We start from the raw sequence: 26,469 nt of genomic DNA, 5'->3' as shown, positions 1-26,469 counted from the left end.
CTGCTGGTGGCCTCAGCGTGCCGCCCTGAGGACAGTGAGCAGCTGGGGATCCTCTGGTTCAAACAAGCTGGAGCCTGGGAGTCCAAGAAGAGTCCGGGGCTGGCAGGGCCAGCTCGCTTTGCTTGCCCAGGAAGGAGCCAGTACACACGCACCTGAGCCCATCCGCCCTGTGAGGACCCCAGCCCTCACCCTGCCCAAGGTTCCGCGGGCTCTGCCTCTGACCCCAGGATCTGTCCTGGGCCTTCGGACCCCACCCGGGCCTCTCCCACAAACGCCTCGAGCTCTCCTCATCACACTCAGCCTCCCCAGAGGCGAAGATACCCTTTTCCTCAGGCAGGGTCTCCCGGGCTGGGGCCTCTTTCCAGAGCCCCATCTCCATCAGGACCCGAGACCCCTCCTTCAGCTGCAGGTCAGCAGCACCCAGTTTTGTCTCTCACCTGACGTGCATGTCCATGGCCAAAGTGTCGCTGGATTTCGGGTGGGGGAGCGAGTAGCCCTTGCTCTGCAATGTCATGTAACCCTCAGGGCTCCACACAGGGGCTGGATCCACGGCGGTCACTTTCCTTTCCTGTAGTGGGGGCACACAGCTCTGATCCTCAGAGCGGCAGCCAGTCCCACTGAGGGAATCCTGGGGCATCATGGGTTTCATCAGTCCTGAAGAAGGCAAAGCACCAACCCGTCACCTTGTTTAGAAAGCCAGAGGTCAACCACAGGCCCAAAGGAGACAAGCTTCCCAGAGGCCTGGTGGACACGGCACCCCACCTGCTCAGCATCACCAGGCTCTCACCTCTCTGATCACAGGAGACCGAAGGCGCACACACGCCATCTGAAAGGCCTGTTCAGAGACCTGTGAGGCCCACTCTTAGTTCCCGGATGGGAGCCCCGTGTTGAAGGGTATTAAAAACCTGACTACTGGAAACTGGCAACGTCAAACTGAAGAGCTGCACTGTCAGAGAGGGAGATGCCTGAAGGTCTTCTGCACGGACGCAAGGAGGACAAGCCGGTCGCTGAACCAAGAGGCAGCCCCTACCAGCTTCCAAACCCACGGAAGGGGACTGGGCTCTTGCTCTTTGTAATTCTAACCCTAGGGTGGACGGTGACACCGCACATCTTGTACAGGGAATGGTGGGGGCGGGGAGGACGTACAGCGAACTGGCCTGAGGAGGTCGCGAGAAAGCTGACATCTCGGTCCCCCGGAATGAACTGGCCAGGGAAGGGCACCCCATTCCATGGCCTCTGCCCACGTCTGTGGAACAAGGGGCTGGCCTGTGCATGTGACACCAACGGCCATTCTCACTGTGGAGAAAAGGAGACCTGATTTCTCAAATACCTCACAAAGCTAGTAATTACTGGCCTGCAATCTTGTGGGCCCATTTTTAAGCTGAGGTAATCTGACCAAGAAAATGGTTCTGCATCAGGCCAGTGGTTTTAGGCTTTCTTTCGGCCGTGGAGTGCTCTGTTCCAGTGCTATCAATACGTGACTCCAACACAAAGTTAGCCTGAGTAAGGTGGTGGGAGGAGCGCCCCTAAAATTACACACAGTTTATCAAGGATTAATTATAAGGTGTGCAGAGCTGCTCAGCACCGTACACTGACCTATTTTTGGCAACATGGCAGCTCCTGTCACCTGAAAAAGCCTCCTGTTCATACAAATGCTATAGACCGAACATCGTAAACATTTCACTTGCAGAGCTGAGCTTCCCCAGAACCCAGGAAACCCGAGGAAGCTGAGATCAGAGCCACAGGCCAGCGGCACGAGCTGGTGCCTCCTGGAGGGGAACCAAGGCACACGCCTGTCGGACACGGAACCGATGGGCTTGGTCCTCAGCGCCTCACAGGACAGGAGCTGGGGGTTTGCTGCACAAGTCAGAGTTGCAGCTGAGACCCTCAAAGGGCCACTGTCCTCTACCAGAAAAATACATGCTCTTCAGTACAGCGAGATGCCTGAGTTGGTCTGGGTCCGGGCCAGGGTAGGACAACTCCTCTTTGAAATTTCACAGCCACATGCCAGGGTTCATGTAGGTTTGGGGAAGGGGCTGGAGTTCAGATTTATAGCCCCAGCACGCTCCAGAAACTTCCCAAGATAAAATAAAAGGCGGCTCGAGGTTAGCAAAAGAAGAAGTTAAACCACACTAGAGGGACACACTCTCAGATCCCCAGAACGAACAAAGCACTGCTGAGAATGACCTGGCCATGCAAAAGGAAGCGAACGCCTGTTGAAAGCAACTTGCTGTGAGGCCACCGCATGCTCACAGGATTACGTACCTTTCCCAAGAACTTCAGGCAACAGATTAAAATGTAAAACACTAAAAAATTACGTTTTAAATGATGAAAAGCATAAAGGAATTAAAAATTTAACAAAAAGGAGTTTCCATCCTGGCGCAGCGGAAACAATCTGATGAGGAACTATGACCTTGTGAGTTCGATCCCTGGCCTTGCTCAGTGGGTTAAGGATCCGGCATTGCTGTGTCTGTGGCGTAGGCCAGCAGCTGTAGCTCTGATTTGATCCCTAGCCTGGGAACCTCCATATGCCGCGAGAGCAGCCCAAGAAACGGCAAAAAGACACACACACACACAAAAAAAAAAAAAGAAAAGAAAAAAAAGAAAAGAAAGCAAATGCCAAGACACAAGGAAGAAGATGGAAGGAAAAGTGGCAAAGAAACTAAGCACAAATCAAATCAAATAACACAGATAATAATAACTAATTTGATGGGAATAAAAACAAGGAAGAACTAAGAACTGGGAGTTCCTGTTGTGGCTCAGTGGGTTGCAAATCCAACTAATATCCAGAAGGATGAGGGTTTGATCCCGGGCCCCTCTCAAGTGGGTTAAGGATCCGGTGTTGCTGTGAGGTGTGGTGTAGGTGGCAGACATGGCTCAGATCTGGCATTGCTAGGGCTACAGCTGTGGCGCGGGCCACAGCTGTAGCTCCTATTTGACCCCCAGCCTGGGAACTTCCATATGCCACACCCACAGCCCTAAAAAAGCAAAAGGCAAAAACAAAAACAAAAAAAACAAGGAAGAACTAAAATCCCAGGCAAAAATCACAAGGTAATCAGAGCTCGGGTTCAGGGTAAAGACACTGATTAGCCTTTGCTACGTCAAGGGCGCAGATTAGAATTTAACACAACCACTCACGAAGTAGAAGGAAAATAAAAAGAATAGGAAAACTCGACCCCCAAAAAAGACGAGTAAGAAAAGCATAGAAAAGAATGATAATCAGAAAGCATAAAATACAAGAGGAGGACATCTGAGTAACGTAATCCCAATAAACTTAAAGGCACCAACTTTGGCAACTAAAGCGACAAATTTCAAAATGAGTAAAACCAGAGTTCCCGATGAGGCTCAGCGGGTTAAGGACCTGATGCGGTCTCTTTGAGGCTGTGGGTTCGATCCCTGGCCTCATTCAATGCATTAAGGACCCGGTGTTGCTGCAGACAGATACAGTGACTCCAAGCCTGCACACGTCCAGACAAAGCAAAAACTGACAAGGCTTCTAAGATTTGACAAATCCACAGTCATGGTGGGAAATGTCCACACACCTTTTGGTAACTGATCAAGGGGATAAAAGCTGTGAGGATACACAGTCGTACAGCATGATGAGCAAGCGCAATCTAACGCACCACTTCCAAAGAACGCATTCTTCTCAAGCAAACAGATGTACGAGCCGAGAGAGGAGATCTCAACAAACGCCAAGCCATCTATACCAGAGGTGGCACACCCACAGCCCCTGAGTGAAATCTGACCTGGCACCTGCTTTTAAAAATAAAGTTTTACTGGCACGCCACCACACCCATCTGCTTACTACTGTCTACAGCTGCTTTTGTTCTACACCAGCGGAAGAGAATAGTGGTTCAAAACCTAAAATACTTCAACGTATTGTTTTTGGGCATATCCGTGGCATGTGGAAGTTCCTAGGCCAGGGCTCAAACCCTCGCCACAGCTGTGACAATGCCAGAGCCTTAACCGCGAGGCCACCAGGGCACTCCAAAAAGCCTAAAATATTTCTTACCTGGTACTAAAATATTTCTTACCTGGTATTAAGAGAAAAAGTGTGAGACTGCTGGTCTCTCTCATACACACCACATTATGCGACTACAGGGCAGCCACACGAGAAATTAACCGCAAGGTCGTATTAAAACTCCACATTTGAATAGTTGACAACATACCATTAAAAATCGCCACTCAAAAAAGGTAACAGGAGTTCCCGTCGTGGCGCAGTGGTTAACGAATCCGACTAGGAACCATGAGGTTGCCGGTTCGGTCCCTGGCCTTGCTCAGTGGGTTAACGATCTGGCGTTGCCGTGAGCTGTGGTGTAGGTTGCAGACTCGGCTCGGATCCCGCGTTGCTGTGGCTCTGGCGTAGGCCAGCGGCTACAGCTCCGATTAGACCCCTAGCCTGGGAACCTCCATATGCCACGGAAGCGGCCCAAAGAAACAGCAAAAAGTCAAAAAAAAAAAAAAAATTGGAGTTCCCGTCATGGCGCAGTGGTTAACGAATCTGACTAGGAACGATGAGGTTGCGGGTTAGGTCCCTGGCCTTGCTCAGTGGGTTAACGATCTGGTGTTGCCGTGAGCTGAGGTGTAGGTCACAGACGCGGCTCGGATCCCGCGTTGCTGTGGCTCTGGTGTAGGCCGGTGGCTGCAGCTCCCATTCGACCCCTAGCCTGGGAACCTCCATATGCCGCGGGAGCGGCCCAAAGAAATAGCAAAAAGACCGAAAAAAAAAAAAAAAAGGTAACAAATCAGACCAACATTTAGAACTACACAATAACAGACTTGCGGTTATCAGGGGGCGGGGGGTGCGGATGGATTCGGAGTTTGGGGTGAGCAGATCAAGCTGTTTCAGGGAGAATGGATGCACAGGAAGATCCTACTGCACAGCACAGGGCGCTACATTCACTATCCTGTGATGAACCGTAACGGAAAAACAGGACAAAGAGAGGCTGTATACACAGACCTGAACAACTTTGCTGTACAGCAGAAATTAATACAACACTGTAAGAACTCAACTAAACTTCAGTACATCTTTTCTTTAAAATGTTTGCGATCCCACACGGCCCAGCGGGTTAAGGATCTGATGTTGTCAATAAAGTGGATCAGGTCACTGCTGTGACCTGGGTTCGATCCCTGGCCTGGGAACTTCCACACGCCACAGGTGCGGCCAAAAAACATTAAAAAATCAAAATGTTTTATCTTAAAACTCATAGAGGCTCATAGCTCAGGTGAGACTTAATACACCAGAAAAATCAGAAATCAATGAGATAAATAATTAGAACATAGTTAGAAAAAGAACACAATAATTTCAATGGAAATAATGGGGGGAGGAGTTAAAATAAAAACCAGATGAAACAGAGGAATTAAGAAACCAAAAAGAGGCTTTTTAAAACGGCGCTAGACAAACCTCGGGAAAGACTAATCAAGGGAAAAGAGAGAGGAGAGAGAGAAACGAATACTGAGAATGGAAAAAGGGACGAAAGGACGCAGCAGAATACAGAACTTAAAGCAGTTTACAGGCAAGACAGACACTCTTGGCGACGGGCGCTAGGACCCTACCCTCCTCCTGCGAACAAGGAGGGTAAACTCAGACTGGCGTGTGACTCGCAAAGAGGACAGACGGAATCCAGGGGGTCTGTCGACCTCCGAAGGCAGCACCCTTCAACTGCCTGCCACCCCGGGCTCTCCAGCGGGATGGCCCACTCAGCCACGTGCTTACCTGAGGGGTGCAGGGCCGAGGGGTAGAGGTCCACGGGGGTCCGCGCGGGCGGGATCCGCGGGTCCAGGTAGGAGGGCATCATCATCCAGCGGGGATCGAAGCCCAGCATCTGAGGGTGGTGCGGGTAGAAGGAGCGCTGCGGGTGGGACGGCGGAGGGTACACGGGCTGCCAGTGCTGCATCTTGTACAGCTGCTCCTGACCAGGAAGAGAGCTCAGGCTGCACGGGGCTGCACGGGGCTGCAGCCAGAGGCTGTGTGTGCGCACCTGCGCTCTTCCAGCCTCCCGTCAGGTGGCACAGAAACCCTGGCCCAGAACAGAAGACCAAAGGGGAGGCCCCAGGGTGTTACAGCGCTCGGGCTCAGGCCCCTCCCAGGACTCATGGACAGTCGTGCCATCATCACAGCTGGGCCTTGGGCTCCTGGGCTGCACGAGGCCGACTGGGTTTTCATGTAGACCACACACTCCTGGAGCTGACCTGGAAAGCACGGCTCCCAGGGCACCGCTCCCTGTCTACACCCACCACCCGGGGGTGCCCCTCCTCTCTTTCCTCCTGACGTCCGTCAATCCGCTCTCTGCAGAGATGCCCTGACCCCAGCTCTCCACCTAGGCGCCCAAATCCCACAGGCTGGCTCGTGACCCCAGGGCCTGGCAGCTCCTGCCCCACCGGCCTCTCTAATCACCTCCCACGACTGCCCAGGCTCTGGGCTCCACGCCTCTATCATCAGGCTTGGTACGTAGAAAATTCACTGCACAAAAGGATGAACATAAAGTCTCAATCAAGTGTCAAAAATCAACGCCGGGACCCAGTGAGGGTTCACTGCAGACCCTGTTCCACAGCACCCGTCACCTCCAGGGCTGGCCTCACAGGTGCATCCACAGCCAGCGTCCTGGCAGGACTCCGGCGCAGAGTCAGACGAGGAGGCCAGCCGACCCGGCACGCCCTTTCCTGCCAGCCCGTTGGCACAAGCCCAGCCTGGGCTGGGTTCCCTGGATGGCTCGCCGGCACTTCAGGCACCTCTGGGAGCACTCGGCACTCAGTAAGAAGAGCCCTCCTGGCCCCACAGGAGGCCACAGGCTCTCTGCCCACGGCTCCTCCTCCTGTCTAGACCCCAGGTCCCCGAGGAATCTAACCAGACAGTCCGCCTGCCAGCACGTCCAGACCGCTTGCTGTTCCTAGAGAAGGCTTTTTACCCACCAGTGACCCCAGAAGAGTTACCCAGAGCCGCTGTGACTGCTGTGTCTACCACTGCAGGGCTCTCCCCAGTCATCGGTGGTTCTCAGCAAGCCCAGGGGTAACGGCACTGAGCCGCTCACACTGCAGAAGCACAATGAACGTGACTTCCTGTTTAGAGCAGAGGATGCAATGAGCTTCTGGAACCCTGCTTAGGAGGATCTGGGGTGAAGGTTCTAAAGGCAAGTACAGGAGATTCTGGGAAAGGCCGGAAACTCTGATCTGTTTCCCCAGGACACCCACACTGTGAAACTTTTTTTTTTTTGCTTTTTAGGGCCACATCTGCGGCATGTGGACGTTCCCAGGCTAGGGGTCAAATTGGAGCTACAGCCGCCAGCCTACACCACAGCCACAGCCACAGCCACAGCCACAGCCACGTGGGAGCCGAGCTGCACCTGCAACCTACACCACAGCTCACGGCAACACCGGATCCTTAACGCACTGAGCAAGGCCCGGGGTTGAACCCGCAACCTCATGGTTCCCAGTCAGATTCCTCTCTGCTGCGCCATGACAGGAACTCCTGAAACATTTTGACTGGTAATAACTTAGTACACATCTAGCTGCCGAGCTAAGGACTGTCCGTGTGTGATCTCGGTTTCCCGAAAAATGAAAAACAAGCCCCTTCTTTGATTAACTTGTAAGACAAATAAATAACCACCAGGGAGTGGGTCTAGCTGAGAAGGCGAGAGGGCCTACAGAAGACTGCTCTGCGCACAAGAGCCGCCCATTGACCTTCAGAGCAAAACGCAGGTCCTTTTTCAGGTCTATGAAACACAAACAAAGACAACACTGATAAGCCAGCTCACAGGCATCATAAAACCCACACTGCCTGAGAGGCAGGCATTCGTTCCTTCTGGTTACACGGGCGTGTCCAAGGACACACGGGACCAGACAAGCGACAACACCATCCGGACCAGAACCCAAGGCTATCCGATCCAGAACCTTTAGACCTACACCCCACCTCAAAGCTGGCCCACCTCTCTCTCAAGCTCACCAAGCGGCTCCCAAGGCCCTCCTTCCTCCTTAGGAGGCTGCCAGGGTGGGGGCCGCAGTCCGTGCAAGGACTGGCCACGCTGTGCCACTCTCAATGAAGAAAGCCACGCAGACAGCACTACCCGCTCCTTAGCAGTATCAGCAACGGGGTCTACAAACCACCACCGAGGTTTTCACTCCCAGGGTAAAGTGCCTGAAGAAACCAGCAGCCAGGGCTCATGTCCCAGGGCCCCAAGTCCTGGCGTCCCTGCTGGTAACCGGGGTATAGGAGGATGGATTTTATTGTCTGTTTTCACGGAAGAGCGTGTGGGGCAAGAGAGAGGGAACACCTGCTCGACAGGCAGCTCTGTGGACACACCTTCTAGATGTCGTCTCTGTTTACCTGCTGCTGCTGCTGCTGCTGCTGCTGCTGCTGCTGGCGCTGGAATCTGGGAGGAAGTGATTTCTGGTACTTGCTGAATTCTTGTGCAGGGGACCCAGCCTCCCTGGCCCCTTCCTCACTGCCACCGCTCTGAGCCACAGCTGGAGGAGCTGTGGGGGCTTCTTCTGTAAACGTGGTGGGGGCTTCCTGGGCAGAGAACTCGGGGGAGCCTACAGAACAAAGATGCAGAGAAACGGCCGGATGAGCTCACAAAAGCTTAGCTGAGCCAATGTTTCACAGCAAACGTGTCTGCTGTTGCTGTTGGCGCTTATAGTTCCCTGCTGGGCTATTCACACCCCAGACCCTCACACGCCCAAGCTCACAGATCCCCGTCAACGCCACTCTGAGTCTGAGGGTCTCGAGATGAGGGGAACTGCCTGAGGTCACGCAGTCAGCAGGAGGGCTGGGATCTGGTTCCGGGTGGGAGAGATGCGGCTAAAACGGGCCCCAGTACGTCAGAGAGCAGCCGGGAGCTCGAAGAGGGCCCGCACATCCATTCACCGGGCAGCGTGAATCCACATGGCCACAGGCTGTGGGGCAAGACGACCTCTCCTGGCCTGTGTCCTCATCTGCTAGATGAGGACACGTGCACCACCCGCAGGGCTCGGGAGAATTAAATAAGATAGAACCCACATACTTACAGCAGCGCCCGGCAAGCAGTAAGTACTCAAGTCCCTACCATTATGCTCCCTGAAATGCCCTTTTTTTGGCCCAGCCTAGCTTTGCATTCTTTTTTCTTCTTGTAGCTTTACTGAGGTCGACATTTGCCTTAATTCTACAGCAGAGGGGAAACAAATGCCTAGGCCAAGCCTGGGGGACCCAGCATTCCAGAGGAACACCGAGGGGCAGGGTAGGGCAGGTGCGGGGGGCTTGAGGCACACTCCACACCCAGTACTGCCCAAGGACCCACGGGCACTGCCCACCCGCATCCTGCAAACCCCTTCCTGGACTCTCCGCCACCTGGCCCACCCCCCGCGAGTCCCCAGCACCAGGCCCGGGCTTCACTCAGGCCTCGGGGACAGGACGTTTACAGAAGGACAGGGTCGACTCCTGCGGGTTCTCTAGCCAGAAGGGTACTGATGAGTATCAGATCACCAATAGGACCTCCATCTGAGACGCGTTCAGTGACTGAAACTAACATCAGGCCCTCTCTACTAGCTGCCTTAAGAAACGACAAATAAGTTCCCACGTGTGGTGCAGCAGGTTAAGGATCCGGCATTGCCGCTGCTGTGGCGCGGGTTCAATCCCCGGCTCGGGAACTTCTACATGCTGTAGGTGTGCCCCTCTCAAGTGCATCTTATTTAAAAAAAAAGAAAGAAAGTAAAGAAAATAAAGCATTCTGTTGTGGCTCAGTGGTAACGAACCCAACTAGCATCTATGAGGACTCAGGTTCGATCCCTGGCCTTGTTCAGTGGGTTAAGGATCCAGTGTTGCTGTGGCTGTGGTGTAGGCTAGTAGCTACAGATCCGGTTCGAACCCTGGCCTGGGAACTTCCATGTGCCACAGGTGCAGCCCTAAAAAAGACCAAAAAGAAAGAAAAGGAAAACCACATAGAACACAGCTGATCACATTCTTTAAGAGAAAGGAGCTCCCTTGTGGTGCAGCAGGTGAAGGACCTGGTGTCAATGCAGTGGTTCAGGTCGCTGCCGTGGCGCAGGTTTGATCGCTGGCCCAGGAACTTCCACACGCTTCAGGGTGCAGCCAAAACAAAACAAAAACCTGCAACAGAGACACCCTCCACCATGTAACACTGTTTGCCTCTCCTGTGCAGGAACGTGAGCCAGTTCTTTTAGAATTAATCTCAGGAAAAATGTATCCCAATACGCAGGCAGGCTTCGTTCAAAGTCATGAGAAAGAAACAAGGTCCGTGCTTCTACTCCAGCCCTCCAGCGCCTGTGGCTTTGACTGAGCAGTGGGGGTTAGGGCAACAGCAACCATGACAGCGCCAAACCTGGTGCCATTCCCCCGAGGACACGCCAAACTTGGCACTGTCACCCCGAGTTTGTGGGCACTTCCGAATCCTGAAACGTGTCGAGTGCCTGTGCGCGTGATCTCACGTGGCCCTCAGCACCCAGAGGAACCCGCCATCGTCACCCACCTCACACACAAGCAAACACATGCCAGAGCGGGGAGGCGCGCAGGCAGTGGCCTCAGTAAGCAGCAGCAGGTGATGTGGCGCCATGTGAACCCAGGCACCAGACCAGGCCGAGACCCTCACCGACCCCGGCTTCCCAATCCAGCTGTGAGCCACGGGCTGTGCCAAGCAGCCAGGGCCATGCAGACAGCCAACCAGAGACACCAGCCCAAGGTTTCTAGGTCGTGGGCCGAGGGCCCACCGCTTACCTTTGCGGACAGCAGGGCCGTTCTCCTGTGGGGGCGCCTTCTCGGAGCCTGGAGAGCAGGGGGCTTCTTTCTCCGCCTGCTTCTGGGCCTCGCTCGCCTTCTGAGCCTGCTTACACTTCTGGTCCAGCTGCTTGAGTTTGGCGGCACAGGCGGCCAGCCTCTCCTCCCGGGCCCGGCGTTCCTCCTCTTCCCGGCGCTTCCGGGCTCGCTCCACAGCCTCGGACATCTCCGACTGGATGAACTTCTGCCGTGGGGGCGGCTTGTCCTCTTTGTCCTCGACAGACTGCTGCCGGAACACGGTGCCCATGGAGGATTTCTGCCAGGAGCAGAAAGTTCCAGGTGAGGTCCGGGTCCCTGTCACCTGGGCTCCAAGCCTGCTCTGCCCTTTCCGCTACAGGGAATGAGGTCTGGGCAAGGGCCGGCGCACACGCCTTCGTTTCTCACGTGTAAAGTGCAGATGACAAAGCAAGCCCTTGGGATTGACTGGGAAGGTGCAGTGAGCTCTGTGCAAAGCTCTCAATGCTGTGGCTGACACCTGGGGAACACTCAGCTAAGGGACACTCTCACCACTGCAGTGGGCCCGGAGATGGGCGCCTCCGCAGCTAAAAAACAGGAGCAGGAAGCCGCAAAGCTCCTCTATTACTTCTCCCATGAAAACGTATAAACCTTTAGCTAAAAGACCCACAGGAAATTGAAATTCACACTCGGACATAAGGTTTCAAAGCGATTCTTTTTTTTTTCTTCTTTTTTAGGGCTGCACCCACGGCATATGAAGGTTCCCAGGCTGGGGTCCAATCAGAGCTGTGGCTGCCGGCCTACACCACAGCCACAGCAACACAGGATCCGAGCCGCGTCTGCGACCTACACCATAGCTCCCAGCAACACCAGATCCTCAACCCACTGAGCAAGGCCAGGGATTAAACCCGCAACCTCATGGTTCCTAGTTGGGTTCATTTCCACTAGGCCACGACAGGAACTCCTCAAAGAGATTCTTTACACATAAAACCAAAAAAAGTTTCTCTAAAAACATCTCTTCTGGATATTTCATCCACTTTCAAGTCTCTCAACAGTTGCCAGTTACTGGATAAAAAGCCGAGCGCCAATGACATAGTGTGAGAAACTTAAAACTGGGATGGTTTCTCACTGATCTACAAGAAGTGAAGCTACAGGCAGCATATGTAACAGCACACGTGGTGGGCAAGTTAACCGAATCCTGGATGCTGAAACTCCAAGGAGACATGACTAGCGAAAAAATACACAACTTCTATTTTGAGTGGCAGTTATACACATGCATATAATTTTCAAAAGTCATCAAACATAAAAAACCAAGATCTATGCCTTTTCTTGTACGCTGATTACACCTCCATAAAAGCGACATGCAACACAGTGACTGCACAGCCAAGGAGTTTTCTCCTAAAACTAACTTCTCACAAGCCACAGACAACGACTTCGATCACCAGAGATTACCAAGTTCGACATTAGAAGCATGCAGGTGCTCTTCCCAGAATACAACCAAACTGCGCACTCTTCTTCCGCGTTGCCCTTGCGCGTCCATACCTGCCGGTGCTCTGCAGCGGCTGCGCAGCGTCTCCCCGCACGGCTTCTGCCTAACACAACCTCCCCCCGGCCCGCGCTTCAACACATCCTTGCAGGTACTCCTCAGGGAAGGAAACCCGACTGTTTCCCTCAGAGTTTCCCAGAAGTGAAAAAGTAGAATCAAACAGTATGTGCAGGAGTTCCCGTCGTGGCACAGCAGAAAGGAATCCGACTAGGAACCATGAGGTTGCGGGTTCCATCCCTGGCCTCGCTCAGTGGGTCAAGGATCCAGCATTGCCGTGAGCTGTGGTGTCCATCACAGACACGGCTCAGATCCTGCGTGGCTGTGGCTGCGGGTGCCGTGTCGGCCAGCAGCCATAGCTCTGATTGGACCCCTAGCCTGGCCGTGGGTGCAGCCCTAAAAACAGAGCATGTGTACTACAGATGTGCCTTTCTACTCGGCCCTAAGATTAGCTCTCATTTTATAAATTATGTGTTCTGCAAAATATTGGAACTGGGACAATCTTTTCAGAAATTTGGATGCACAGAATTATACAGATTTTCAATTTGTTGACTCTATTTGGATAATTTGGTGTTGTTGGGAGCAGATCAAAGAGAAACCCTGAATACTTAGCAGCCTTGGTATATGAATTAAACTTAGATTAATTGCAAAATAATTTCCAAGAGTTATATTCTGTCTATTTTTAAAAGTTTTACTTTTGTGTCCCTGTGCCTAGCACAGGACTTACCACATAATATATACTCAATAAAAAGGACTGAAGATAAAGGGGATGTCCATTTCCTAAGGGGACAGGGAACAGGACATCTTTAAACAGCAAAGTGCACTGAAAACAGCAGGTGTGCCGAGTGTATTTACATCAGTGCCTTCAAACCCCCAGCCCCGGCCTCTCTGCTCAAACGAATCCCAGAGTCATATGACATGGCAAAACAGGGTAGGCACCCAGTGCCAGGGAGTCAGGACAGCTCGGGGTGGGTAAGCAGAATGTCCACTTGGAGACGTGGCTGGCGTGGGAGCTGGGACCCCACAAAGCTGGGTGAGGAAGAAACTCTGAAGGAGAGATGGGCCAGCAGAGAAATTCAGGGCCTCCACGTGGGGGGCGCTGACCCCTGCCTGGCTGCGGAGGGCACCTGTGCAAAGGAGAGAGGGTGGTGGGTGGAGGCAAAAAAGGGAGAGCGCTTTCCCACTGGGGGAAAGGAGTCACGCACGCACGGAGGGAGAACGCCAGGCTGAGATGGTGTGTTTGGTGGCACACGCACGTGTGTCTCACACGCACGTTCCCGAGCTCCGTCCCCGGAGGCGGCCCAGGAGCCCTGGCACTCCCACAGCAGGAGCACACCTAGTGCCTCCACTCTGGCTTCTAAATGTCATCAAGGCTGATTCCAGGGCCAAGGAAGGCTTAGGATGAAACCAGCTCGGAAAGGCTTATTCTACAGAAAGCACGGAATTCCTCAAAAAAGATGGAAATGTTAAAAGGACACGGCTGCCAGCTTGAAGTGTCTCTCAAATCAAAGCCAATCTGAATTTCAAAACACTGAGAGTAATAGATTATAATCCACTAGTGTTAATGAATTTAATTCAAGGAGTTCCCGTTGTGGCTCAGCAGTAATGAACCTGACTAGAATCCCTGAAGACTTGGGTTCGATCCCTGGCCTCACTCAGTGGGTTAAGCATCCGGTATTGCTGTGAGCTGCGGTGTAAATCACAGACACGGTCGAATCTGATTTAGCTATGACTGTGGCGTAGGCCAGAAGCTACAGCTCCGATCTGAGCCTGCGGCCTGGGAACTTCTATATGTCGCGGGTCTGAACCTAAAAAAAAAAAATTAATTAAATTGTTCGATGAGAAACAGAATATTCACAGTCTCAAAGTAACTCCCTGGTGGCCCAGTGGTTAGGACCTGGTGCTTTCACCGCTATGGCCCCAGGTTCAATTCCAGGCTGTGAACTGAGATCTCACATCAAGCTGTTGCACGCTATGGCCAAAACACCAAAAACCAACAAAAACAAAACTCCCCACAAAACTATCAACTGTAAATCTGGAAGAGGGTGTGCAAATGAGTTCCAAAGTGTGAAACCTGGGAGACACAGTCATGCTCGAGGGAGCAAAGTGAAGGCTGTCAGAGGGGCAGAACGCAATCACGGTCAGCCAGCAAGACCGAGCAAGAGGCCCTTAGTTGCAGAGATTCCAGAAACGGAAACTCTATTTCTGAGAGATCCTCGCCAAAAAATAGAAACCGTGAACCCAATCATGAGGAAGCACCAGAGAAACCCAATTGGAGGTGCCTTCCACGACAGAGCTGGTCATGGGCCTCTGAAGTATCAACGTCACAAAAACTTAGCAAAGGCTGATTAGCAGCTTCAGACTGAAGGGGACCAAAGAGCAGAACCGCCAAGGTCACATGAGCCTCTGAACTGGCTTCCTGTGCACTCAGAACAGAAATGCGACAACGGTGAGAGCAGGATGGGGTCTGAGGACGAGACGGCAGTGACGGAGCAGTGCTAATTTCCTGGGAATGCCTGTGGTGATCTGGAGGGGACGTCATCTTTTTGGTAGGAAACAGATAACAAAGTATCCATGACAACATGGTAACTCGCCTCTGATCAGGCTGGCAACGTACTCTTCAAATGATTCAGAAAGAAAACATTCCTTATACTGCACTTCCGACTTTTCTGTAAGTTTGTAACTATTTCTCTATATTTTAAAAGAAATTTCTTTTTATCTTTCTGGGGCCACACTCACGGCATATGGAGGTTCCCAGGCCAGGGGTTGAATTGGAGCTACAGCTGCCGGCCTACACACCACAGCCACAGCAGCGCAGGGTCCGGCCGGAGCCATGTCTGCGACCTACACCACAGCTCATGGCAACGCTGGAACCTTAACCCACTAGGTGAGGCCAGGGACTGAACCCATGTCCTCATGGATACTAGTCAGGTTTGTTAACCACTGAGCCACGACAGGAACTCCAAAAGAAAATGTTTAAATTAAAAAAAGAGAGAGGAGTTCCCGTCGTGGCGCAGTGGTTAACGAATCCGACTAGGAACCATGAGGTTGCGGGTTCGGTCCCTGCCCTTGCTCAGTGGGTTGACGATCCGGCGTTGCCGTGAGCTGTGGTGTAGGTTGCAGTCACGGCTCGGATCCCGAGTTGCTGTGGCTCTGGCGTAGGCCGGTGGCTACAGCTCCGATTAGACCCCTAGCCTGGGAACCTCCATATGCCGCGGGAGCGGCCCAAGAAATAGCAGAAAAAGACAAAAAAAAAAAAAGAGAGAGAGAGAGAGAGACAAATACCTTCCTAGGTTTTTCAGAAACCCAACCACTGAATTCAGTGAAACTCCAACGCACAGAACAGCCAACTAGACGACCTGCTGGAGTCACTGTGAGGCTCTACAGTCAAATGAACTTGAAAAGGTGTGCTGTGTGTGTGTGCGTGTCCTTGTCCCAGCTCATCACAGGCACCGAACCCTGCCAGTGCCCTCAGTACCTGGTAGTCAGGGGCTGAGGTCCAGCCATGGAGCTTCCGGGGAGGTGGCTGGGGTTCTGGCACCTTCCGGATGACACGGGTCGTGCTCGCTGCTTCGGCCCAGTCCTTTCCTTCCTCTTGGGCGCGCTTGGCATCAGCACTGTCTGCAGAGCTCAGTGACAACTGCCTCTGCCTCCTGGGGTCCCAGCTGCTCCTAGGACAAATCACGTGGAGTGTTGGTTTTCCTGGTTGGCTCACACATGGTCTGATCTTGCCTGTCAGGCCCTCAGCAATGCCAAAGTCAGGGAGCTGTCCATATACCAGTGTCCTTCATGCGGACAGAACCACCCCTCACGCCTTTACAGCTGAGAGGACATGCCCTGAGCACCAACATCAGTGCCAACGGTGACCACATCGCCCTCATACACACAGCTCTACGCAGGATGTCTCACATCCACCACTTCACTTATTGCCAAAAAAAAAAAAAAGGCTTTAACTGTCCCCATTTTTCTTTTTTGGGGGGGTCTTTTTAGGGCCGCACCTGCAGCATGTGGAAGTTCCCAGGCTAGGTGTCCAATCAGAGCTGTAGCTGCTGGCCTACACCACAGCCACAGCAACGCCAGAGCCTTAACCCACTGAGCGAGGCCAGGGGTCAAACCCGTGTCCTCAGGTTCATTAACCACTGAGCCATGATGGGAACTCCTGTCCCCATTTTAAAGAGCTGGTAGTTGGGTCTCAGAGAGGCTGCAGAATTATTTCCACAAAGAAGAGCTAACGGATTTGGGCCCAGGACGCCCAGATAAAGGTCCTTCTCCTCATGCTGCAGCTCCTCCCCTGGGCTTTGCATAAAGACGCTGCTCAACAAACGCTCCTCCCAACAGCAAGAGGGCTCACGGAACAGACACAAGGAACAAAGCAGAGCGCACACAGCCTGGAAAAGGGGAAGACGGAGGCTGAACAGAGGCGACGGGAGGGTAGATCTGTGCAGCGCCCCCCTGAGGTGCTCCAGTGTAAACCCAGACACACACGAGCTCCTCCCGAGCACCTCTGCCACCCAACGTCCCGGCCGGTGAACACGGCAGGAGTGCAGAGAAAGGCACAGAGTCGGGTCGGGCCAACACCCACGTCTGCGTGTGTTCTTGTGCACACGTGTGCGAGGCAGGTGAGGAGGACCCAGAGATCACAGACGGGGCGACAACTGCGAGTGCTCCTGACCTCACTTTGAGAGATGCAGAGACCACACTAAGGTTCCTGACCTGCCAGGAAAGACCTGTGTCACAGGGTGAAGGGCGAGATGAAAGGAGACGAGCTGGATCATCTCTGAGGGGTGCACAAAGGAAAGGAAGCTGGTCCCAGGGGCCCCCAGAGACAATGAACAGCCAAGGACGGAGTCAGGGAAGTCTGAGGACCCATCACGGATGGGGAAATAAAGACGTTAAAGCAGGAGTCCCGAGAAGCTCGGAGAACAACGAAAAACCAGCAGTTTTAGGTAGTGGTGGTTGGCTTGGGGACTCTCAATTCAAGGTGCCCTGGGTCCAAACCCCATGCCGAACTCCCTCAGCTGAACGTTCAATTCACATCCACTGAGAGAGACAAGGAACGGAGTGGCCTACGACTCCTACAATAACTGTAAAATGTTATGTTTGACCACACCCCCTTCTGAACTTGGTGTTCCAAGAGCTGACCCATAGCTATTTATTTCCCAAGTGCATCCAAAGCGCCGGTGGAAATCAAGCAGCATTAAAATAAGTCAGCGGAAGCCTCGGTTAGTTACGTGTCTGTGTCGCGTCTGAGCAGGAACGGCAGAGGGCCGTTACCAGCCCCAGCAGAAGAGGCGCTCTGAAGCGAGAGATGAAGCAACGAAGACCTGCAGACTCGACCACATAAACATTCAATCACGGACAATAAAATAGACAAAGGGGAAAGTACCAGAGCCTTAATGTCCAAGCAATATAAAACAGTCATCACATTTTAACAGAAAGCATAGTACGTGGAAGAGAGAACTATACTAAGGAAAGAAGCAATTCCGCCTGAAGAGCATTGATGTTTGCTAGGACTGAGGAGGAAAGAGAGCAAATTAAAGCAACCATAGGTGCTCTCTTGAAAGTAGTAGCCAATGCTACTGATGTTATGCTATAAACTAGAGGGACTGGATTACAAGGAAGCATATTTTCCAAAGGTGTTAAGGGTAAACTCAATCCAATGAAATGATCCAAAAAAAGAGAAAGAAAAGATTCAAGCGGTCAAGTAAGCTTAGGAAATTGGCAGATGCTGCCCGGTGCTTCGCCCGCCTCGCCCACGATTCCCAGCATGCTTCAGCACGGAACCCTAGGTGCTGGGCAACTCCGGAGTCAAGCAGAAGCTGAAGCCAGGCCATTTCCCCAATCTGCTTGGCCAGAGCGCCTTTGGGGCACCACACGCAAAGCAAGCCGAGGAACAAGCAGTCCACATGACGCAGACGGGAAACACCTAGCACAGCGGTTAACTCCCTGGGGCTCCTTGGGGCTCCGCCAGCCACCACGGCTGTGCAAACCCGGCTCCATCCTCAGTAGGATGAGGTCCTCTCATCTGCAACACGGAAAACAGCGTCCGGCCCTGTGGGCTGCTGGGGTCACAAGGAAAGGCGCAAGGCACGGTGCTGGCACACAGCAGCACCAGGAACACGGGTGAACTTCCATCCCGCAGCGGGCACGTTCCTCGGGAGCCATGCTGTGAGTGGGGACGGGGGTTCTTACCACTTGGGCCTGCCATCTTTCACCACTTCTTCCTCCTCTTCATCATCACTGAACTTCAACTTCTCGGAGTAATCCACTTCTTCATGCAGGCCTGCAACAGGAAGGCCAGGGAGAGTGAGAAAAAATACGTTATCTCGAGAGCGCGGAGAGCACCACTGGGGGGCGTCCTCCGGGACGGAATTTCGCTGACCCACGTGGCTAAGACGCACCACCAGCACCAACACTGCAGAGGAAAGTCGGGGACAGTTCTGGCTCTCTAACAGCCAACAAAAGCAGCTTGGTTAGACTGAGCCCTGTTAAAATAACAGTTCCTTAAACCTGGACAAACTATTTTGCCAGCGTATTAGAAGGAGCAGGAGAGTGAGCCAAAGCAGGTGGAGACCCGACGAGAGGAGACCTCAGCCGTCCAGAACGTGAAGAGAGAGCGTTGTGAGCTGCCATGTTGCCCAGCCCCCCCCCCCCAACCTGAGCGGCTCAGGTGGCAGAAAGCGTCCATTGCGTGATGGAGAGGTGGACAAAAGTGGTAGATCCAAGGGGAATAGTACTGGGCCGTAAAAACAAATGAGCACGAACAGATGGATGATCCTTGAAAACACGATGCTGAGTGACAGAGCCAGATACCAAAGGCCACATGTTACACCGCATGCTTCTGTTTATTGAAATGTCTAGAATATGCAAATCTACAGAGACAGAGAGTAGATGGGTGTTTGCCAGGGGGTGTGTGCAGAGGGCAGGTGGCAACTGGGAATGACTGCTGATGCACATGGGTCTTCATCTGTGGGCAACAGAAATGTTCTGGATTGGACAGGATGGACGGCTGCACAAATGTGCGAATACATTTAAACTTCTCTGAATTACAGATGCTAAAGAGGTAATTACCTTTAGGTAATACGAAAATTTGTTACATGAATTGTATCATTTACAGGGGCTAAACAAAACAAAAGGCCCAATCCAATTAAAAAGAGAGTTAGATTTGAAAAAGAAAAAAAAAAAAAGCCTATCTGTGGGAGTTCCCATCGTGGCTCAGTGGACATGAATCTGACTAGCATCCATGAGGACGCCGGTCTGACCCCTGGCCTCCCTCAGTGGGTTAAGGATCTGGTGTTTCCGTGAGCTGATTAAAGTCAGAGCAATGACACTGACACGGGACAAAACACACCCCAAGGTAAGACGAGATCAAGAAAGATCCCGCAAACAATACAGAGGGTCAGTGGCAGAGCCACAAAAATGACAAAAGTGATGATGACGAATAACCTCTTCAAAGTAAAGGAAGCAGACACTGATGGGATTAAAGGGAGAAACAGATCAACCCGCGATTCCAGTGGGGAGGTGAACCACTCACTGTCAGTAGCTGAAGAACCAGACAGCAACAAGTGTGCGAGATCTGCACAACATGACCCACCACTGTGACTAAACTGGTATTCACAGAACGTGGTTCCCAACAACTCTAGAATACACGTTCTTTTCAAAAACATATCCTGTTCATAAAACAAACCTTTTTTTTTTTCTTTTCCCAAGGCATGTGGAAGGATTCCTAGGCCAGGGATTGAAACTGCACCACAGCTGAAGCCCAAACCACTGCAGAGACAATGCTACATCCTTACCCTGCTGTGCCACAAGAGAACTCCAAGTTTTTGTTTGTTTGTTTCTTTGTTTCCCTTTTCTGGTCACCCCTGAGGCATATGGAGTTCCTGGGCCACTAGACCTGCAACTGCAACCTACGCTGCAACTGCAGCAACACTGGATCTTAACCCACTGTGCAGGGCTCGAGAGAACACCCATCCCACTGTGCCACAGCAGGAACTCCTCCAATAAGTCTTAATAAGTTGGAAAGAATCGAAGTCATACAGAATATGCCCTCTTGAGTACAATGAAATTAAATCAGAAACCTAAAAAGGCCCAAATAATTAAAAAGAACTCAAAAACAATCAATGTAGAAAATTAAAGCTTCTTTGTAAAGATTAATAAAATTAATAAGCCCTTGGCAGAAGTGAACAAGAAAAAAAGAAAATACACAAATTACCTAATTATCAGGAATGAAAAAGGATGTATCACTACAGATCCTAATACAACAAAAGGAAAAGGAATATTAATAACAACTTTACACCAGTAAGTTCAACTCAAAATAAATGAACAAATCCTTTGAAAAACACAACTTATCATATACTGACACAAAGCACAGGAAATCTAAGCTAAGCAGCCCTACCACAAATCAGAGAAGTTAAATTTATTATCACGCTTGTGTTTAGAAAATTCCAGGGCCAGTTTCATTGGTGATTTTAAACAAGCATTTATGAAAAAAAAAAAAAATAGCAATCTTATGGAAAATCTTTGAGAAAGTAGAAAAGGAATGTTTTCCAACAACACCTTACAAGCCCAGCAAAACCCAAAGAAGGAGTTCCCGTGATGGTGCAGGGGAAACAAATCCGACTAGGAATCATGAGGTTGCAGGTTCAATCCCTGGCCTCACTCAGTGGGTTAAGGACCCAGCACTGCCGTGAGCTGTGGTGCAGGTCACAGATACGGCTTGGATCTGATTGATGTTGCTGTGGCTGTCTGATTCGACCCCTAGCCTGGGAACCTCCATATGCCATGGGTGCAGCCTTGAAAAGCACACGCACACACACAAAATTACACCAAAGAAGACATTAAAAGGAAACTGTAGACCAATATCCGTAAACACAGACACCAAGAACCTTAATAAAGTATCAGTAAATTGAATCTGGACATACAAAAAGGTGGAATTCATTCTAGGAATGCAAAGCTGGTTTAGCCTTTAAAAAAATATTATCAACGCAATACACCAGATTCCAAAACGAAAGAGAAAAATCGTATGGCCACAGGAACAGGAAAAGTATTTAACAAAATTCAATATCTATTCATGATTTAAAAAGCAAACCAGAAGTAGAAGGGAACTTCCACAATCTGATAAAGAATATCTCTAAGAAACTTACAACCATCATCTTATTTAAAGGTAAAACACAAAACACTTTCCCCCTACTATCAGGAGCCAAGATCTTGAATACAACATTGTATGGAAGTACCACATTGCAATAATGCAAGAAAAAGAAATAAAAGCCACATAACTTGTCCTTTTATAAATACACAGGCAACATAATGGTTTATACAGAACATTCTAAGAAATCAATACAAAGTAGTAAAACTAATGAGTTTCTGTTGTGGCGCAGCGGAAACAAACCCAACTAGGATCCATGAGGATGCAGGTTTGATTCCTGGCTTTGCTCAGTGGGTTAAGGATCTGGCGTTGCCATGAGCTGTGGTGCAGGTCACAGATGTGGCTCGGATCTGGCATTGCTGTGGCTGTGGTGTAGGCCAGCTGCTACAGCTCTGATTAGGCCCCTAGCCTGGGAACCTCCATATGCCGTGGGTATGGCCCTAGAAAGATCAAAGAAAAAAAAAAAAGTTCTGCTTATCAAAACACAGTGCAGGAGTCCCCCGGTGATCTAGCAGATTAAGGATCCAGCGTTGTCACTGCCGTGGCACAGTTTCGAACCCTGGCCCAATTTCTACAAGCTGTAAGTGTGTCAAAAACAAACAGACAGACAAGGCAGGCAATGGGAAAAAAATACTTCTGAAATATAAGTCTCCAAGGACTTCTATCTGACCACTCAAACAAAAAGAAACAAACAAAAAACAAACAAAAAAACACAAAAAACAACAAAAAAACCCACCAGTATCCAAATAGCACATGAAAATAGGTTCATCATCATTAGTCATCAGCAAGATGCAAATTAAAAGCACAACGCGCTACGACTAAACACCCACTGGAATGGCTAAAATTAAAACAACGGACATGACAATGTTGTGAGGACGCAGGGCAACCAACTTCTCAAAACTGCTTCGGGAACAGCACCAGCCACTGCCACTGGGAGAGGAGTGGGCGGCTCTTCGACACCACCCTCTAGCCCCACACTTCACTCCTGGATATTCCCTCAAGAGCAATGAGAAGGTCATTCAAAATGCAACTTCCGAACGTGTACATCAATTCTGGTGTTTGAACAAATTATAGTATCTGACACGATGAAGAGCACCTCAGTAACTGAAAGCAACTGCTGACACGGTGACAACAGTGGTGCATCGCAAATCCCTCCCGCGCACCGCTCCCCCATCTGCAGCGTGTCACGGGCCAAACCAATGCACGGGAGGGCCATCCGAAGGGGGGCCCTGGGCAGAGTCAGGGGAGGAGGACGGCCAGGAAGGGACTGGAGCACCAGCGAAGGCACTGTACCCCACAGGGAGGGCACTACAGAGGCCTGGGCGTTTGTTAAACACGCGCTTTTCCAGGCCCTTGCATTCACAAGGGCTGAAAAGAACCCGAAAGAATTTCATAGAAAATAACTACGTTGGGGGTGGAGTATGGGTGAAGGTAAGAGCAGGATTTGGTACTTGTTGGGCTCAGTGATGGGTAGCTATCTGGAGTTCATTACACTATTTTGTATTAACTTTTCCATAAAAAGTCTTTCTAGGAGTTCCCATCATGGCTCAGCAAAAACGAATCTAATATCCATGAGGACAAAGGTTCGATCCCTGGCCTTGCTCAGTGGGTTAAGGATCCAGAGTTGCTGTGAGCTATGGTGTAGGTCACAGATAAGGCTCAGATCCCGAGCTGCTGTGGCTCTGGCGTAGGCCAGCAGCTACAGCTCTGATTCGCCCACTAGCCTGGGAATCTCCTTATGCCACAGGTATGGCCCGAAAAAGAAAAAAAAAGAAAAAAGACTTTCTAAAAAGTTAACAAAATTCTCCCTCTAAGATTAAGACTAAAGACAGCTCTGTCAGGAAGCAGTCGCTGGTCTGACTGCCAACAAGAACCCACCCCTTCAGGGCACTGAAGCTGCTCCTGCTGCCCCTGGTTCCATTCTGACTTGCAAGGGCAAACACACAACGTTTGTAAGGGATTTCCACCCGTGGTGAACAGAGACAGGCCGTGGCCCTGCCTTTCTAAACTAGTCTGTGAGCCCACGGGGAGCCAGCACAACGCACCTGCCCAGCCGTCATCGGCATCGGTGTCCAGGTCATCGAGACCTTTCAGGTTTTCCGCATTGATGATGGTGGGCCGGGGAGCCCGTTCCACCAGCTGCCTCAGTGGACGGGTCGGGCGAGTCACTCCCAGCCTGTTTTCTTTGCTGAAAGAGAGAGAGAAGGGTAAAGACACAGGACTCATACATACCAAGTATACAGATGGAAGCAAAGCCAAACACTCTCCCAAAGTAAGTCCTATGTTGCAAAGGTTCATGTTCGCCCTCAATATTTAAAGCATCTCCTTTTTAAAGGACACATAATGGACAAATACATCCCAGAGAGAAGTGCTAACTCATTCTGCAGCTTTATAGGCTCAATGCCAATGCCCACGGCAATTGCAACGAACACGTGCCCAGTCTGCAACTCCGTCAGGAACTTGACAGCGTCACCCCATCTCTCATCCCACCCCAGACCCAGCCCTCCCACACCACCCTGGGGTCTTGAGGTGGTTTCTAGGTTCTCCGAGGTCCCCAGAAGACAAAGCACTTTCAGGCGTAAGCCCACTATCCTGTCCAGTATCACCGCCTGGGGTGACTGCTACGAACACGACTCTAACGCAATAGCCTTACCCGTCTTGGTCATTCATCTGGAACTGTCTAAAAGGAACCCGGGGTTCAAGACGGAGCTGGGGAAGGGGAAAGGATCCTCGTTCCACTGGACCCTGGTTCTCGGATGACTGTGGCGAACACATCTGAAACATAACACCAATGGACAGGGTTTTCTGCCAACGGCCCAGAGTCGAGGTTCCACTTGCATTAGACTTTGTTTCGGAAAATGGAAAATGGGAAACAGAAACAGGAAAGTTTTGGGGTTTCCCAATTAATCCTATCACCATCTCCCCCATTTCTTTCCTGCTGTCCGTAGGCCAATCTGGGGACGTGTGTCTCGGGGAATACCTGCCTCTCCTTTCTCTAAAGAACCAAGGCTCAAATAGCATCCACATCACCAGGGAAAGAAGCCAGAGGCCCTTAGGATTTGAAAAGGGGGAGAGAAAACGCAAAAGAAACGCAAGCCTCCAAAGTAGGGGATGAGGGCAAAGAAACTGGGAGGGGACCTAGGTGGACATTCAGCCGCTCGAAGTAGGTTCTGCTGGGTCTGAACAACCTGACCTCGTGGGGAAAATGCACACTCTGGAGACTTACAAAAGCAGGAAGCATGTCATGGTATGTAGGTGGGTGGTATGCATTCCCCATGAACTGTGAAGCCCCTTTTCGGACAGGCTGAGCCGGGCGGAGAGAGGGGTCCTTAGAATCGCTGGTGCATGCCGAGGAGGGGGCTCCGTCTCCCGCACTCGAGTTCCTGCTGCCCAGCTCAGTTGGGGAGGCGCTCAGAGACGTGGCAGAAATTATGTTTCGCCCACCGCCCTCCCTCCAGCTTGTCACATCTGGAAATTGAAAGGGGGCAAAAGGGGAGAGGAAAGAGGAGGAGGGGGATTGTATGAGGTTCTGAAGGTCAAGGGACCCCCTCGCTCACCACAAAAAATGAAAAATAAAAAAATAAAAGTGAAGAATCAGGTCAACTAGTCAAGCCTGCCCGGGAAGGTGGGGGGACCCCTGGCCAGTGAGTATCGACCTGCCGAGGGGAGTCTGACTGGGAGAGAAACCCAAAACAAGGTCCACTCAGAGAGAAGGCAAGTGTCACCACGACACGGTCCTTGTCGAGTCCCAGAAACCACACAACCACAGACCTGACGCCCCAAAGAACACGAGACAGCCCCGACGAAAACGGCCCTGGGTCACGCCTTCCGCCAATCCCGACCTGGCCCCAGGGAAGCAGCACTGTGCTGGACGGACCTGCCGTCACCCCAGAGCGCCTGCTCAGCAGTGGCGCCCCCGGTCCAGTCAGGGACTCCCCAGTTCCCAGGGCAAAGCAGAGCAGCTCTCCGAGTGGGGGCCCTGCCCACCAGGCCCTCACCACCCCTGCTCCAGGGGCTGCCTGTGGGGCCCTCCCGCAGGGCAGACTGAAACCCGCCAACCCTGACTACTGCTTTAGGAATGATGCTGGCCACTGCCAAAGCCTGGTGGGATGAGAGGCCAACGAGAAATGAGATGCCCCAAAAAGACCCCTCTTTTTGGACAACTTGTACTTAGGAGTTGAAACATGAAATGTCCCAGGACGGGAGCCACGAAATCAGAAACTGCTCCCAACTCTGCAACTACCTTGTGCATGATGGCGGCCAAGCCCTGTGGTCACCCCTCTGGCCACCTGCTCCTTGATCTTCGCAAACGAGGTCATAGAACTGATCCCAGAAGCTTCTCCTCGTTTTAACATTTTATACCCTACAGCAGCGCATCTTAATTAACCCAGAAAGTTAAAGCTCTTGTTCTAAGGAATTTGATCACACGTGTGGAGCACACAAAATAACTCCGGACAGGCCACGGAAAGGCCGTGTTTTACTGAGGAGTAGCGTGGTGGCCACTTCATCCCCAGGAGATCAGTTCTGACTCTGGGATGCCTTAGAGAGTCATCTAAACAGGCAGATAAAAGTCCTTCGTGTTTCAAGGCCTGCTCGACCTCCCACCCCCAAGGACTACTTCAGAATCCATGATTAGAACAGACGGAAAATCTCATTCTTAAACATCTTAACCTCCGACCACGCGAGGCCACGCCAGCAAGCGCTGCTCCACGATCCAGCGGACCCCTCAGCCAGACCCCCAGTGAGAGGGCCGAGAAGACTAGCACCAGGCTGGCTAATGCACAGGGCTCCATGTCAGAGGGAAACCAAAAACAAAACAAAAAGATCCTAGTTTGGCTGGGGTGAGAGAATCAGACTTTAAAAAAAAAAAATTCTCCCTAAGAGGTTCTCGCAAGATGTGGCTAAGTTTGGGAACCGCTGGTCTATTAGAAAATTAGCTCCTAAATCGGAAACCAAGTTAATTTGCTGCGTCTGTCCTGGCGGTGACCACCCAGGCTCAGCCGAGCATCTGATGACCGCTAGGAAGGCAGACAGGCCTGGCCTGACTCAGAGGACATG

General features: G+C 51.5%; 1 protein-coding gene across 12 annotated transcripts in view; it reads right to left on the bottom strand.

Moving 5' to 3' along the window:
- Positions 1–26,469, bottom strand: part of PRRC2B (proline rich coiled-coil 2B) — an 89,330-nt gene that overhangs the window by 19,284 nt on the left and 43,577 nt on the right. For 10 of the 12 annotated variants that reach the window (XM_047768724.1, XM_047768725.1, XM_047768730.1 and 7 more), the window contains 9 exons: positions 24,638–24,879; positions 24,065–24,186; positions 23,457–23,599; positions 18,456–18,546; positions 15,742–15,934; positions 10,706–11,021; positions 8,324–8,532; positions 5,717–5,912; positions 438–654 (listed from right to left, as the gene is read on the bottom strand). In XM_047768724.1, the coding sequence (XP_047624680.1) occupies positions 438–654; positions 5,717–5,912; positions 8,324–8,532; positions 10,706–11,021; positions 15,742–15,934; positions 18,456–18,546; positions 23,457–23,599; positions 24,065–24,186; positions 24,638–24,879 (1,729 nt within the window). The remainder of the gene's footprint in view (positions 1–437; positions 655–5,716; positions 5,913–8,323; positions 8,533–10,705; positions 11,022–15,741; positions 15,935–18,455; positions 18,547–23,456; positions 23,600–24,064; positions 24,187–24,637; positions 24,880–26,469) is intronic. The other 2 variants (XM_047768729.1, XM_047768734.1) reach the window with 2 other exon arrangements.

This window comes from Phacochoerus africanus, chromosome 2 (assembly GCF_016906955.1).
Source record: "Phacochoerus africanus isolate WHEZ1 chromosome 2, ROS_Pafr_v1, whole genome shotgun sequence".
Taxonomy (NCBI): domain Eukaryota; kingdom Metazoa; phylum Chordata; class Mammalia; order Artiodactyla; family Suidae; genus Phacochoerus; species Phacochoerus africanus.
The sequence above is the reverse complement of the archived record's forward strand: the minus strand, read 5'-3'. Positions and strand labels throughout refer to the sequence as shown.